This window comes from Schistocerca serialis, chromosome 7 (assembly GCF_023864345.2).
Source record: "Schistocerca serialis cubense isolate TAMUIC-IGC-003099 chromosome 7, iqSchSeri2.2, whole genome shotgun sequence".
NCBI lineage: Eukaryota > Metazoa > Arthropoda > Insecta > Orthoptera > Acrididae > Schistocerca > Schistocerca serialis.
Genome location: NC_064644.1, coordinates 549,468,436 through 549,483,342, shown reverse-complemented (window position 1 = coordinate 549,483,342; position 14,907 = coordinate 549,468,436). Strand labels below are relative to the sequence as shown.

Here is a 14,907-nt window from a genome sequence, read left to right as displayed (position 1 = left end):
AGTACTCACAGTTTTGCCCACTACGTATCGTGCCTGTCACCTGTCGCCACTTTAAAATATAATAAAATAATGGAATAGATGATAATAAAATGCGTGGCTTTTTAAAATGTACTGAATTAATGAGATTAATTTTTCGGCATGAAGGACAACCACAATAAGCTGAGCTATGCCTGGAAATAAGTTCGTATTAGTTCATATTACTTTGCAGGGCGAAGTAGTTGCTTTCTCCGCTGTAGATTTGTGCTTACCATTCTTTATAATGCTACGTTTGGTCACTGTGTTCACCTTTGAAGTCTTGACCGTGTTCCCATTAAGCTTATCGGATCTTAGTAAATTTTCCAAAGTACACAGGTGGGCTTCAGTTCTTGTAATTTTTGTACTATTTGAAATAACAACTCACACGACCTTTCTGTTAATAAAACAATACTGTATTTTTCTAAACGGTGCACATATGAAATACATACTCCTCACTTATTCATAGCGACCCCAAAATGGCGGTCTACAATTACTTGCTAAAAATGGTCCTCCTACTCGTACCAGAAAAAATCCTCTGTTTTTTAACAACTGAAAGTCAAAAAATACATGACGGTAGGCGTAGGCTCTATGATGGGCTACCGCTTCATCTTCTCTCTTTGCCTTTAAAGAAGACGAAAACATAAGGAAATGCAAAAGGTTTATCACAAGCGTCATGAGGACATTAGGCTTGCCACAGTTGGGTGGACCTGCATTAATTGCTCGTATATTATCAGGAAGCCGTATTCCATTCTTCTTCTTCTTCAGGTCTTGTTTAGCATCTTCACAGGATCAATCACCGACGATAAAGTCCTTATGATGAGTATGTTTCTCCCACTCTGCCATGATGCTAACTACGGCAGGTACTGACAAGCAGTTGGCATATATAGAAAGATACACTTTAGGGGATGGTAATAGTATGTGTAGCCACAATAGCTCCAACACTTAACCAACTGAATTATATTGGCTACACAGAGAAATCAGATATCTATATTTTACCCATGAAGAGTAACTTGATATTCATTTTGTCTGTGGCTGGTGGGGAGCCGTTAGGAGTAACTGTCTGCTGCTGCATCTTTATAGGTGTAGCATTTAAAAATAATGATATAAATAGGTGTAATATGTGGACTATAATGAGAGAGGTGTGAAATAAAACACAAACACAGTTTGAGATTATATATACATACATTATTTATTTAAATATCATACATTGGATTCAGAATTTTAAAAAATCACCAGACTCTTTCTTTATCTCCTTCTTCGCACCTGTACAGTATTTACTAAACAAGGCTTTTTGATATGCAATAAATTCCGTGCATATCTTCCTCAAGCCAACGGATGCGTCACCATTTGAGATGCTTGGGTAGCTCAGATGGTATAGCACTTGCCCGCGAAAGGCAAAGGTCCCGAGCTCGAGTCTCGGTCCGGCACACAGTTTTAATCTGTCAGGAAATTTCATATCAGCGCACACTCCGCTGCAGAGTGAAAATCTCATTCTGGAATGTTTACGAAACTTCACGCCAAACCCACGGCACCAACGAAGAGAATCTATCCGTACTCGTGATGTAATGGCATTCTTAATGTACAGGACTCTTTACGTGCAAACCTACTGCGTCCTGAGATGGCGTAATCAGGCTGTCAATTTATGTTGACAGCAAAATCTGTTCTGGTCATTCCTCAGACAATAATGTAAGTGGCGCATCCGAATGCCAATACTCATGACTCCAGAGATATTTCTAGTCTGTGGATTCACCCACAGATGTTTTTCTGGTCTCTGGCCAGCGATGCGCGTTGCTATCGATATCACCACATATTGAGTTAGGTGTGTACCGATATATGTGAGTTGCGTTCAAACTTCTCTGGTCTGTTTACATCGTAATGTTTACAAGTTTTCGATGTTGTCAGGAAGAAAGGACGACAGGAGAATATAGGGTAGAAAATGTACTGTTAAATGGTTTCTGATGTCATTGTTTCCAGCCTACGCTGCAGACGCGACAGCGTCTGTCGAGCAACATGATGCAGACAATGTCCCTAAAGTGAGAGGTAATTTCTTGGTTTGTATTGAATCTGCATGTCTCCCTGTTGTCATAATAGCAACGCAAAAAAATTGTGAGGCGTTTTAACTTGTCGTATGATCATATTCTTTTTGAATGTTTAACAGTATAATGTTTATTTTTGCGCTACTAATGTTGGTCAAATGTGCTCTTTATGTTTTTCCCCTTTTCGTTGACCAAATACTCATTTCACTTCTCACAGTGTTGCCTGACCGTATTATGGATGGTTTTGTGGTGTCCTCCTCTTATATTTTCATTCATGGATCTCCTCCCGTTACTGAAAGACACATGCGTCCGCAAATGGTTGAAGAAGTGGCTTCTATTCTCTCAGCACAGCATATTTTTCATATTACATAAGTATTTACTATATGTCCATATATATACTTTTTACTCTCCATATTCTGTTCTGATATCGTCCTCGCATGATCTGTTATACTGTGGTGTGAAAGATATCGTAGGCTAAATGTGTTGAACAGAAGAATTTATTATTTTCACTTTTAATTTATATTCTATTGTTGATAGGTCTCCCTTGCCCTGCTGTGAGTTTGCTTGAACTTCCAATTTTCTTCAGTGTGTTCAGTCTGTTTGTGTGCTTTTCCCATTTGCAAAGTGTTTCTATGTGTACATATGTGTTCAATAAACAACTGTGATATGAATGGCATATGGCACTTTATGTGGTATCACATTTTAGGATTTCTTTCCAGTTCTGTTGCATGTTGATTGGTTAAATTCCTCCAGTTTCCTGTAGTTAATCTAATCTTATCTTCACATCCGTTTTTTGAAGCAAAGGGTAGATGACCAAAGATTATCTGTAGACTTTTCGTTTAGTACATGTTCTTGATGTTGGCTTTGATTTTATCTTCAAGTCATTTGAGTCTATCTTCAATTCTGCCAATTCACATTAGATTCTGTTTTCATTCATAGACTCAAAAATGAGATGATGCTCATGGTGTGGGGCATTTGAATATAATACTCATTTCCCTGATAATTTGTCAGGAGATTGTCAAACTATGTGAATACATTAGAGTAAACTGGAACTGGTAATATTTACGTAATTAATACACTGTCAGAATGGAAGACAGTTATGGACCCTTAATAAAGCTATCATATGCAAAATACCCAATTTCACGTGTTGTGACAAAGTGCTGTTAAAACTGAAACCTAATAGATATTTCTACCTAAGCTGTCCTCACAGTCCCTGTTAAGATATTCATCTACAGAGTAGAAGTAATTGTGTATCAAAATGTGTTTCAAGTTCCGTTTAAACTGTGCTGTATCTGAGCCCAAGTTTGATTGATTGCTGGCAATTTATTGTAAATGTGTGTTCCTGGGTACTAGACCCCTTTTTGGACCAAGGTAAGTGATTTTAGGTCATTATGTAGGTTTTTCAACATTTCTGTGATGTCCTGTGAGTCAAACAAACTTGTGACCATATGTGCTGCCCTTCATTGTATGTTTTCTCTATCCCCCGTTAGAGTCATGTGGTATGAGTCCTACACACTTGAGCTATTTCTTAAGATGGAACATTCAAGTGATTTGTAAGCAGTCTCCTTTGTATACAGACAGCATTTTCCAGTACCATGCCAGTGAACTGAAGTTTGACACCTGTCTTACCTATGACTGAGCCTATGTGATCAATCCATTTCATATCCCTACAAGTTTTTACACTCAGTATTTGTATGAATTGATACACTAATTGTGAATCAGTGATATTGTGGAAATGGTGCACTACTTTTTTCAGTTTGTAAAGTACATAATTTTCCATATGTGTACATATAATGCAAGTTGCACCTCTTTGAAATTTATCGAGATCTGATTGAATATTTCTCCAACTTTATATAGATAACTGCGAAAATTCTGAGGTTGCAATTATTGTTCGCTTGGTCATTAATATGCAACAGTGGTTGCAGTCTACTTTCCTGGAGCACACCTTAATTACTTCTACTTCTGTCAATGACGCTCCAACCAAGATAATATGCTGTGTCCTCCCTATTTAGAAACCTTCCACCCAGTCACAAATTTCGTTTGATATGCTATATAATGTTGGTGTGGTACTGAGTCAAATGGCTTTCAGAAATCAAGAAATACTGCATCCATCTGATTTCCTTGATCTGTGTCTTTCAGGAAGTCACATAATAAAAGCACAAGTTGGAATTCCCATGGTCAATGTTTTCAGAATCTGTGCTATTTGACAAGTCGGAGGTAATTCTGTTTCATATACCTCATAATGTTTGAGATTAGAATACAGGGTGTCCCACTCAAACTTCCCTGGTTTCAAGGACCCAGGAGAAAAAACCACAATAGATATGACAGTGAAAAATGCACCACATTGTAGAGCATCTCAAAGAATTTATGTCCCGCATCAGAAGAGCCAAGAATCGTCGCTAGAGTGCAGCATGGTTGCATGAAGTGAAAATGACTACTCCACAGCAGCAGGCGCAAGCAGTAGTGTGTTTGCAGGAACAAAATCGCCAATTACTGTGTAAAGAAGTTGTCATCGTGTGTATGAATGTGATCCACCTGATGAGAAAACAATTAAGGAATGGTATAGGAAGTATCCGGCAACAGGAAGTGTTCTGAAACATTCTGGTGGTGCACGTTACGGAGTTTCAGAAGAGACAGTGGAGGACATCAAACAAATGTTTCTCAGAAACCCACATAAGTCAATTCATCAAGCATTGCATCGTGTAGTTCACCAGCGTCTTTGTATGTTTGCTTACAAAGTGTAAATTCTGCAACATCTGATGCCGAATGACAAACCACGGCGACAATTTGCTGCAGATATGCAGCAGCATATTGATATGGATGCCAACTTACTGTAAAGATGTTTATTCTCAGATGACGCAACCTTTCATCTATCATCAAGGGTTAATAGGCATATTGTTTGCATTTGGGGTTCGCAAAATCCACCTGTTGTCATTAAGCCTGTTCGTGATAGCCCTTAACTAAACATCTGGTGCGGGCTAATGCATGACAGGATTGTTGGACCATTCTTCTTTGTGGAACAAACAGTGAATGGGCAGTGTTTGTGGACATGTTGGAGCAGTTTATGTACCGTCAGATACAAGATTTGCAGCCCAACATCAGTTTTCAACAAGATGGAGCTCTGCCCCAGTTGTTGCATCAGACGTGGAGGATCCATTACATGGTCACCACATTCACCCGACATTACACCACTTGATTTCTTCTTGTGGGGATTCGTGAAGACCGCGTGTATGCAACCAAAGTGGATGATATTCCTACGTTGCGACATCGTATCACTAATGCGATTGCAGCAATAACAGAGGAAATGTTACAAAGAACTAGGCAAGAAATTGAATATAGACTCAATATTCTTCATGCTACAAGGTTCACATGTAGAGGTGTACTGATGATAAATAAATAAATTCTCTGTCGTGCTCTACTATATTGTGCATTTTTTATTGACATATCTACTGTGTGGTTTTTTTTTCTTTTTTTTTCCTGGGTCTTTGAAATCAGGGAGGTTTGAGTGGGACACCCTGTACAGTCTGTGATTCTCCAACAGATGGAGATGAGTGGAAATGGACAGTTGTTTTGTGGACCACTTCTGTTACCCTTCTTATGGACAGATGCAACCCGCTTTTTTCTCCCAATCATTGTGCATAGTTTTAATTACAGTGTAATAACTTTGTTGTAGCTGTATCTTGCAGCCTAAACTGGAGAGACTGAGTGAGCCGTAAGCATCCCTAACGACCTGATTCTTTATGAGACATAATGCATGAATATTTCTTACATCCTTCTTATCAGTTAAGTTGCAGGTTGGTTAAGGTAAGCCCAGACTTGTGTTTAGGAGAAGTGGGATACAGATTCCAGCCCAGCCATTCAGATTAAGGTTTTCCATGTTTTTCCTAAATTGTATAACTGTTCTTCCTACTTGACATTTAATGTTTTTGGACAACACAGATATACAGTTGTGGTATTGTACATTAGCATTACAAACAAAAAGTATTGACGCCCAGGAAAATCAATGAAGGGAAAAATTAAAACTCAGTTTCCAGATTTTCCAGCCAGTGGAGACATTGGAGCCAGCTAATGCAGTTCTTCGGGTGATCTGACTCAAGCACAAAAGGGACTGTCCTGAAACATGTGCAGCATCATCTCCACTGCTTTGTCGGAGTCATGACTTGGCCAGTGTCACCATTTCCAGCTCTGGAGGATAGTAATGTTTCTACCTATCCAAGCCATACTGCAGCCAACGAAATATTCAAACACAACTCCAAGGCAAAACTCCAAGATTCCATACACCATTGCACCAAAAACTTGATTCCATAAACTTAACCATCAATACAAACCAAATTACAAACACAGATATCCATCACTAGCATGCACCACTGCTTACTACAACCGTAACAACAGACCCCCTACCGAGCGAAGTGATGCAGTGGTTAGCCCACTGGACTCGAATTTGGGAGGATGATGGTTCAATCCCACGTCCGGCCATCCTGATTTAGGCTTTCCGTGGCTTCCCTAAATTGCTCCAGGAAAATACCGGGATGGTTACTTTGAAAGGGCACGGCTGACCTCCTTCCCTAATCCAATGAGACTGATGACCTTGCTGTGTGGTCTCCTCCCCCAAAAACAACCCAACAGACCCCCTACGCAAACAATCCATTTCAAACATGCTGCACCTTTGTGATGCGTCACAACACAATTATATTATGGGTCAGAGCCGATATGTGGAATTGCAGTGCACACTTGACCCAAAATGTGGCAATATGCCGACCATTTATATGACTGTGCCAAGGTACTTTTTTATCGTCATTAGCAATAAAAAGAACGCGGGGTTACAATGCACTTATGGTGTCAATGGGTCTTCTGCAGCACGCTGCTGCTGGGAATTTGTTTCGATTAGTCATAGCCAATCGGGTGATAGTAAACGACAGCAAATGAGAATTGTTGAATACAGTGACCTGATTCAGAGGAAGACATGAATTGCTTACTTTTGTTTTTGACACAAAGAGTGGGACTGATGATTAGTGATCTGGCTGTTATGTATTATAAGGTTCCTTAATGCTTTTTGTATTTATTTACAGCGTTGTATGTTTCTTAGAATATGACAGGATTTCCTAGGACATCTTTTTTAATTCCAGTGTTATAGTTTGGTTTGATTGGAGGAAAACTGGCTGTGATGACGCATTGATCTGTAGCAGACCCTGATGATAGTTTCAAAACTTTTTGGCATATTTTCAGAATGCTTTGATTTCGTAGGTGGTGTTTAGGTGGGAACTAAGAGCCCAGGCTGGAATAGCATGTTTTATATGACAGCATTCTACACAATATGTTCCATTATGTTGCTACATAGTTTCATGCACTTGACATCATGACAGTGTTTATCAAACGCTATTTTCTCATTGGTTCCACCATCTTGTCTAATCATCCAGCTCATGATTTGTCATGGTCACTGTACAAACCATTACTAACTGATGCACTGAACCGAAAAGCTGCCAACACTGTAAATGCTCTTGTACCAAAATGTGATGTTCTACCCGATGCACATTCTTCATACAAACATGTAATAAATAATTACATTGAAGACATACATGCTGCATGAGATGGTGTCAGCTAAAAATGTTTGCAATCAGAAGATCATGCAAAGAATATCCAAGATACAACTATGTGCATTATTGTGTTGTACATCTCAGTTTCCTGTAATTTAACATTTATGTCTATTTCTGAATGATGATGTGGCTTCTGATCTGAGACCTCACCTATGTTAATGAAAGTTTTCGATCTTTATTATTTATGGACTTGCCGACAGAGAACGACTCCTTGAATCTACTAATTTTGTACTGTCATACTACTTCTTTCAAGCTGTTTTTATTGTTTATAGTAGCATGATAAATTCATCCTGAAAAAATTTTACATGGTTGAAATAATGCCATTCTCCTGTACAGTGTTGTTTTTCATGCTATATTTACATTTAATGTAGAAAAATATTGTTAAAATTATCTATGAAAGAAGAGTAGTGCCTGCTTACCTGCTTGTAAAGCACTTTACCTCAATGTCCTGGGGGTGCCCATCTGCTATGCTTGTGTGGGGAATAAGGCAGATGTTGGCCATGCACCATCATGTTCAGTTGGAGACAGCCTTGGGAGAATGGTACCAGACAGCCTGTGACAAGCTCTTATACAGATAGCGTTGATATCTGGTAAATCAGATTTATCATATTGTGTAGGTGGCACTTCTTTTACTCCATGCTCTTTCCTTAGAGTGACATTTTGCTGGTTGAGGTGCTCTAGTACTTGGCTGTTGTAGAGTTTACCAATTTGTCCATTTGAAGAGGTAGAACTAGGAGGCGCAGAACATATTTAGCGGTTATAGAAGCTAAGTTAAGAATGGAATTTTAATCTAGGAGGTGCACATAGATCGTGAGGTATAATCAATGTTATTGCAGATTGAGACTTTAAAAAAATAGTAAGGTAGCCCCTAGAATGTGCACATATGTACATTGCAGATTAGTATCTGTTCCACTTCAGCTGTGAGCATAGTGGCTGCCACTGTATTACTCATAGCATTTGTAGTACCTTTCCTATTCATCATAATTCCACTGACTGCTGCATCGTTAGCTGACAAGATTGTTAACTATACTACTGTCATATGGTCATATGCCTTCTGTTTCCTCGCACATCTAACACTAAGCACCCTAGGTCACAGCATATTATCTCCATTCACTCCCCTCCTGTTCCATCTGACAGTCCAGTTGCAGAACTAGTATACCTTTCTGACCTATCCTTCACATTCTATCCACTATCTCCTTCCATCATAATTTCTCCTCTGAAACATCTGTGTGAAACCATATGATCTGAGCTCTGAGCATCTTCCCCCTACAAATGTTCTCATTGTAACACCTGTCCCATGTAACCTCACTGACCCCACCACTGGTAAATCCGACATTATTAAAACAACATGTGCAGTCATGATTTTTGTACACCATCTAATATGTGTTCACTGCACAACATAATATATGATGTATTACGACGGAGGAAATAGCTTGTGACCTCTGGAAACAGTTCCACAAGTTGCCCCAGTGTTGTAATACAACACACACATCATATTAACATATATAAATCCAGCAGATGATGGAGGTTCAAACCTATGAAACACATTTTGGATGTAAACAGTGACTGCTAACAGTAAACCTGTTCTTTCATGCGCCATCATGTGCTGCTAAAGTTTCCCATGTCCAAAAACATGTACTAGTAAGAACAATATGTGATGTAAATTCAGAACATCCTGCAGAGCCTTTTTAGGAATCTAGGAATAAAAACATATTTCTTTTCCAAACCAACAGGTCAGTTCATGGAATAATTACTAAAAATATTAATAATCTTCACAAAGATTTATAATCACTTTGGTCCAAAAATGTGTCCATTGTTCTTTTTCTGTATTGTTTGTTACTTCATAATTGAAAAACCCATGAACCATGGACCGTGCCGTTGGTGGGGAGGCTTGCGTGCCTCAGCGATACAGATGGCCGTACCGTAGGTGCAACCACAACGGAGGGGTATCTGTTGAGAGGCCAGACAAACATGTGGTTCCTGAAGAGGGGCAGCAGCCTTTTCAGTAGTTGCAGGGGCAACAGTCTGGATGATTGACTGATCTGGCCTTGTAACATTAACCAAAACAGCCTTGCTGTGCTGGTACTGCGAACGGCTGAAAGCAAGGGGAAACTACAGCCGTAATTTTTCCCGAGCACATGCAGCTTTACTGTATGATTAAATGATGATGGCGTCCTCTTGGGTAAAATATTCCGGAGGTAAAATTGTCCCCCATTCAGATCTCCGGGCGGGGACTACTCAAGAGGACGTTGTTATCAGGAGAAAGAAAACTGGCATTCTACGGATCGGAGCGTGGAATGTCAGATCCCTTAATCGGGCAGGTAGGTTAGAAAATTTAAAAAGGGAAATGGATAGGTTAAAGTTCGATATAGTGTGAATTAGTGAAGTTCGGTGGCAGGAGGAACAAGACCTTTGGTCAGGTGATTACAGGGTTATAAATACAAAATCAAATAAGGGTAATGCAGGAGTAGGTTTAATAATGAATAAAAAAATAGGAGTGCGGGTTAGCTACTACAAACAGCATAGTGAACGCATTATTGTGGCCAAGATAGACACAAAGCCCATGCCTACTACAGTAGTACAAGTTTATATGACAACTAGCTCTGCAGATGATGAAGAAATTGATGAAATGTATGACGAGATAAAAGAAATTATTCAGGTAGTGAAGGGAGACGAAAATTTAATAGTCATGGGTGACTGGAATTCGTCACTAGGAAAAGGGAGAGAAGGAAACATAGTAGGTGAATATGGATTGGGGGGAAGAAATGAAAGAGGAAGCCGCCTTGTAGAATTTTGCACAGAGCATAACTTAATCATAGCTAACACTTGGTTCAAGAATCATGAAAGAAGGTTGTATACCTGGAAGAATCCTGGAGATACTAAAAGGTATCAGATAGATTACATAATGGTAAGACAGAGATTTAGGAACCAGGTTTTAAATTGCAAGACATTTCCAGGGGCAGATGTGGATTCTGACCACACTCTATTGGTTATGAACTGCAGATTGAAACTGAAGAAACTGCAAAAAGGCGGGAATTTAAGGAGATGGGACTTGGATAAACTGAAAGAACCAGAGGTTGTAGAGAGTTTCAGGGAGAGCATAAGGGAACAATTGACAGGAATGGGGGAAAGAAATACAGTAGAAGAAGAATGGGTAGCTCTGAGGGATGAAGTAGTGAAGGCAGCAGAGGATCAAGTAGGTAAAAAGACGAGGGCTAATAGAAATCCTTGGGTAACAGAAGAAATATTGAATTTAATTGATGAAAGGAGAAAATATAAAAATGCAGTAGATGAAGCAGGCAAAAAGGAATACAAACGCCTCAAAAATGAGATTGACAGGAAGTGCAAAATGGCTAAGCAGGGATGGCTAGAGTACAAGTGTAAGGATGTAGAGGCTTGTCTCACTAGGGGTAAGATAGATACTGCCTACAGGAAAATTAAAGAGACCTTTGGAGAGAAGAGAACCACTTGTATGAATATCAAGAGCTCAGATGGCAACCCAGTTCTAAGCAAAGAAAGGAAAGCAGAAAGGGTTTATACAAGGGCGATGTACTTGAGGACAATATTATGGAAATGGAAGAGGATGTAGATGAAGATGAAATGGGAGATAAGATACTGCGTGAAGAGTTTGACAGAGCACTGAAAGACCTGAGTCGAAACAAGGCCCCGGGAGTAGACAACATTCCATTAGAACTACTGATGGCCTTGGGAGAGCCAGTCATGACAAAACTCTACCATCTGGTGAGCAAGATGTATGAGACAGGCAAAATACCCACAGACTTCAAGAAGAATATAATAATTCCAATCCCAAAGAAAGCAGGTGTTGACAGATGTGAAAATTACAGAACTATCAGTTTAATAAGTCACAGCTGCAAAATACTAACGCGAATTCTTTACAGATGAATGGAAAAACTGGTAGAAGCGGACCTCGGGGAGGATCAGTTTGGATTCCGTAGAAACACTGGAACACGTGAGGCAATACTAACCTTACGACTAATCTTAGAAGAAAGATTAAGAAAAGGCAAACCTACGTTTCTAGCATTTGTAGACTTAGAGAAAGCTTTTGACAATGTTAACTGGAGAACTCTCTTTCAAATTCTGAAGGTGGCAGGGGTAAAATACAGGTAGCGAAAGGCTATTTACAATTTGTACAGAAACCAGAGGGCAGTTATAAGAGTCGAGGGGCATGAAAGGGAAGCAGTGGTTGGGAAAGGAGTGAGACAGGGCTGTAGCCTCTCCCCGATGGTATTCAATCTGTATATTGAGCAAGCAGTAAAGGAAACAAAAGAAAAATTCGGAGTAGGTATTGAAATTCATGGAGAAGAAGTAAAAACTTTGAGGTTTGCCGATGACATTGTAATTCTGTCAGAGACAGCAAAGGACTTGGAAGAGCAGTTGAACGGAATGGACAGTGTCTTGAAAGGAGGATATAAGATGAACATCAACAAAAGCAAAACGAGGATAATGGAATGTAGTCACATTAAATCGGGTGATGCTGAGGGGATTAGATTAGGAAATGAGACACTTAAAGTAGTAAAGGAGTTTTGCTATTTGGGGAGTAAAATAACTGATGATGGTCGAAGTAGAGAGGATATAAAATGTAGACTGGCAATGGCAAGGAAAGCGTTTCTGAAGAAGAGAAATTTGTTAACATCGAGTATAGATTTAAGTGTCAGGAAGTCGTTTCTGAAAGTATTTGTATGGAGTGCAGCCATGTATGGAAGTGAAACATGGACGATAACTAGTTTGGACAAGAAGAGAATAGAAGCTTTCGAAATGTGGTGCTACAGAAGAATGCTGAAGATAAGGTGGGTAGATCACGTAACTAATGAGGAGGTATTGAATAGGATTGGGGAGAAGAGAAGTTTGTGGCACAACTTGACTAGAAGAAGGGATCGGTTGGTAGGACATGTTTTGAGGCATCAAGGGATCACAAATTTAGCATTGGAGGGCAGCGTGGAGGGTAAAAATCGTAGAGGGAGACCAAGAGATGAATACACTAAGCAGATTCAGAAGGATGTAGGTTGCTGTAGGTACTGGGAGATGAAGAAGCTTGCACGGGATAGAGTAGCATGGAGAGTTGCATCAAACCAGTCTCAGGACTGAAGACCACAACAACAACAACAACAACAACAATTGAAAATATGTCCGAAATTTTTCTGACTCATTCCACATCCATGATGATCACTCCACTTGTAATCTGTGGAAGGGACATTGTCATATATGTTTTTTATTGTAAATATTTATTGTATATTCTTGTTTTTCTGACCTGTTCTGCACCCTGGAGCATCTCCTCACAATGGATCAGTTGGAATGAAAAGAACATCTAATCTATTCTATCACTGAAAAGCCAACAGAAATCTCCCAGACCAAACCGTACTGCAGGCAGTGAAATATTCAAACACAACTCCAAGGCAAAACTCCTATATTCCACATGCCAACACACCGAAGAGTTGATCCCAAAAATTAAACCATCACTACAAATCAAATTACAAATACAAACATCCACCATTACATTGCACCACTGCTTCCTGTAGCCGTGACAACAGTCTCCCTACACAAATAATCCATTTAAAATACACTGCACCTTCATGATATCACACGACATGGTTATGTTGCGGATCAAAGTTGACAACTGGAATTGCATTGCATGCTTGACCCAAAGAGTGGCAACATGCTGACCATCTGCATGACTGTGCAAAGCTTCTTTATTTATCGACATCAACAATAAAAAAATGAAGAATAGTCTGATGATCATTTCAAAACTGTTTGGCATATTTTTAGAATGTTTTGATTTCTTAGTTGGTGTTTTGGCAGGAACCTAAGCATACTGTTTAAATTTCACTGAATATCCTGTTTTATATGACAGCACTATACACAATATACTCCATTTTGCTGATACATAATTTCATACACTTGACATTGTGACATGTTAATCAGACACTGTTTTCTCATTGGTTCCACCATCTTGTCATATTCACTATGCAAACCACTACCAACTCCAACACTGAATGGAAAAGCTGCTGACAGTGTAAAAGTGCACTTGTACCAGAATGCAGTGTCGCGCCCTATGCACACTCTTCACAGCCACATGTAATAAATAATTACACTGAAGGCGCACATGCTGCTGAAACTGTGGCAGCTAAAAAGGTCTCCAATCAGAAGCTCAGGCAAAGAATATCCAAGACACAGTTCTGTGCATTATAGTGTTGGACAACTCAGTGTTATGTTATTAACTTTTCTATTTCTGAATAATGATGTGATTTCTGATCTCGGACCTCATCCATGTTAGTGAAAATTTTCCACCTTTACCTATGTGACCTGCTGACAGAGAATGGTTCCTTTAATTTACCAGTTTTTCATTGTTGTCCTGTTTTCGTTGAGCTATTTCTGTTATTTATAGTAGGAAGATAAATTCATCCTGCAAAAATTTTATGATTGAAGTGATGCCATTTTCCCATAAAATGTGGTTTTTCATGCTATGTTTACACTGAACGTAGAAAAATATTCTACATCTACATCTACATCCATACTCCGCAAGCCACCTGACGGTGTGTGGCGGAGGGTACCCTGAGTACCTCTATCGGTTCTCCTTTCTATTCCAGTCTCGTATTGTTCGTGGAAAGAAGGATTGTCGGTATGCTTCTGTGTGGGCTCTAATCTCTCTGATTTTATCCTCATGGTCCCTTCGCGAGATATACGTAGGAGGGAGCAATATACTGCTTGACTCTTCGGTGAAGGTATGTTCTCGAAACTTTAACAAAAGGCCGTACCGAGCTACTGAGCGTCTCTCCTGCAGAGTCTTCCACTGGAGTTTATCTATCATCTCCGTAACGCTTTCACGATTACTAAATGATCCTGTAACGAAGCGCACTTCTCTTCGTTGGATCTTCTCTATCTCTTCTATCAGGTACGGGTCCCACACTGCTGAGCAGTATTCAAGCAGTAGGCAAACAAGCGTACTGTAACCTACTTCCTTTGTTTTCAGATTGAATTTCCTTAGGATTCTTCCAATGAATCTGTCTGGCATCTGCTTTACCGATGATCAACTTTATATGATCATTCCATTTTAAATCACTCCTAATGCGTACTCCCAGATAATTTATGGAATTAACTGCTTCCAGTTGCTGACCTGCTATTTTGTAGCTAAATGATAAGGGATCTATCTTTCTATGTATTCGCAGCACATTACACTTGTCTACATTGAGATTCAATTGCCATTCCCTGCACCATGCGTCAATTCGCTGCAGATCCTCCTGCAT

At 39.6% G+C, this 14,907-nt stretch overlaps 1 protein-coding gene across 1 annotated transcript in view; it reads left to right on the top strand.

Moving 5' to 3' along the window:
- The first annotated feature begins 1,849 nt into the window (after nucleotides 1-1,849).
- Nucleotides 1,850-14,907, top strand: part of LOC126412412 (nuclear exosome regulator NRDE2) — a 160,695-nt gene continuing 147,637 nt past the window's right edge. The window contains exon 1 of the mRNA XM_050081997.1: nucleotides 1,850-2,055. Coding sequence (XP_049937954.1) covers nucleotides 1,974-2,055 — 82 coding nt within the window. The 5' untranslated portion in view covers nucleotides 1,850-1,973. The remainder of the gene's footprint in view (nucleotides 2,056-14,907) is intronic.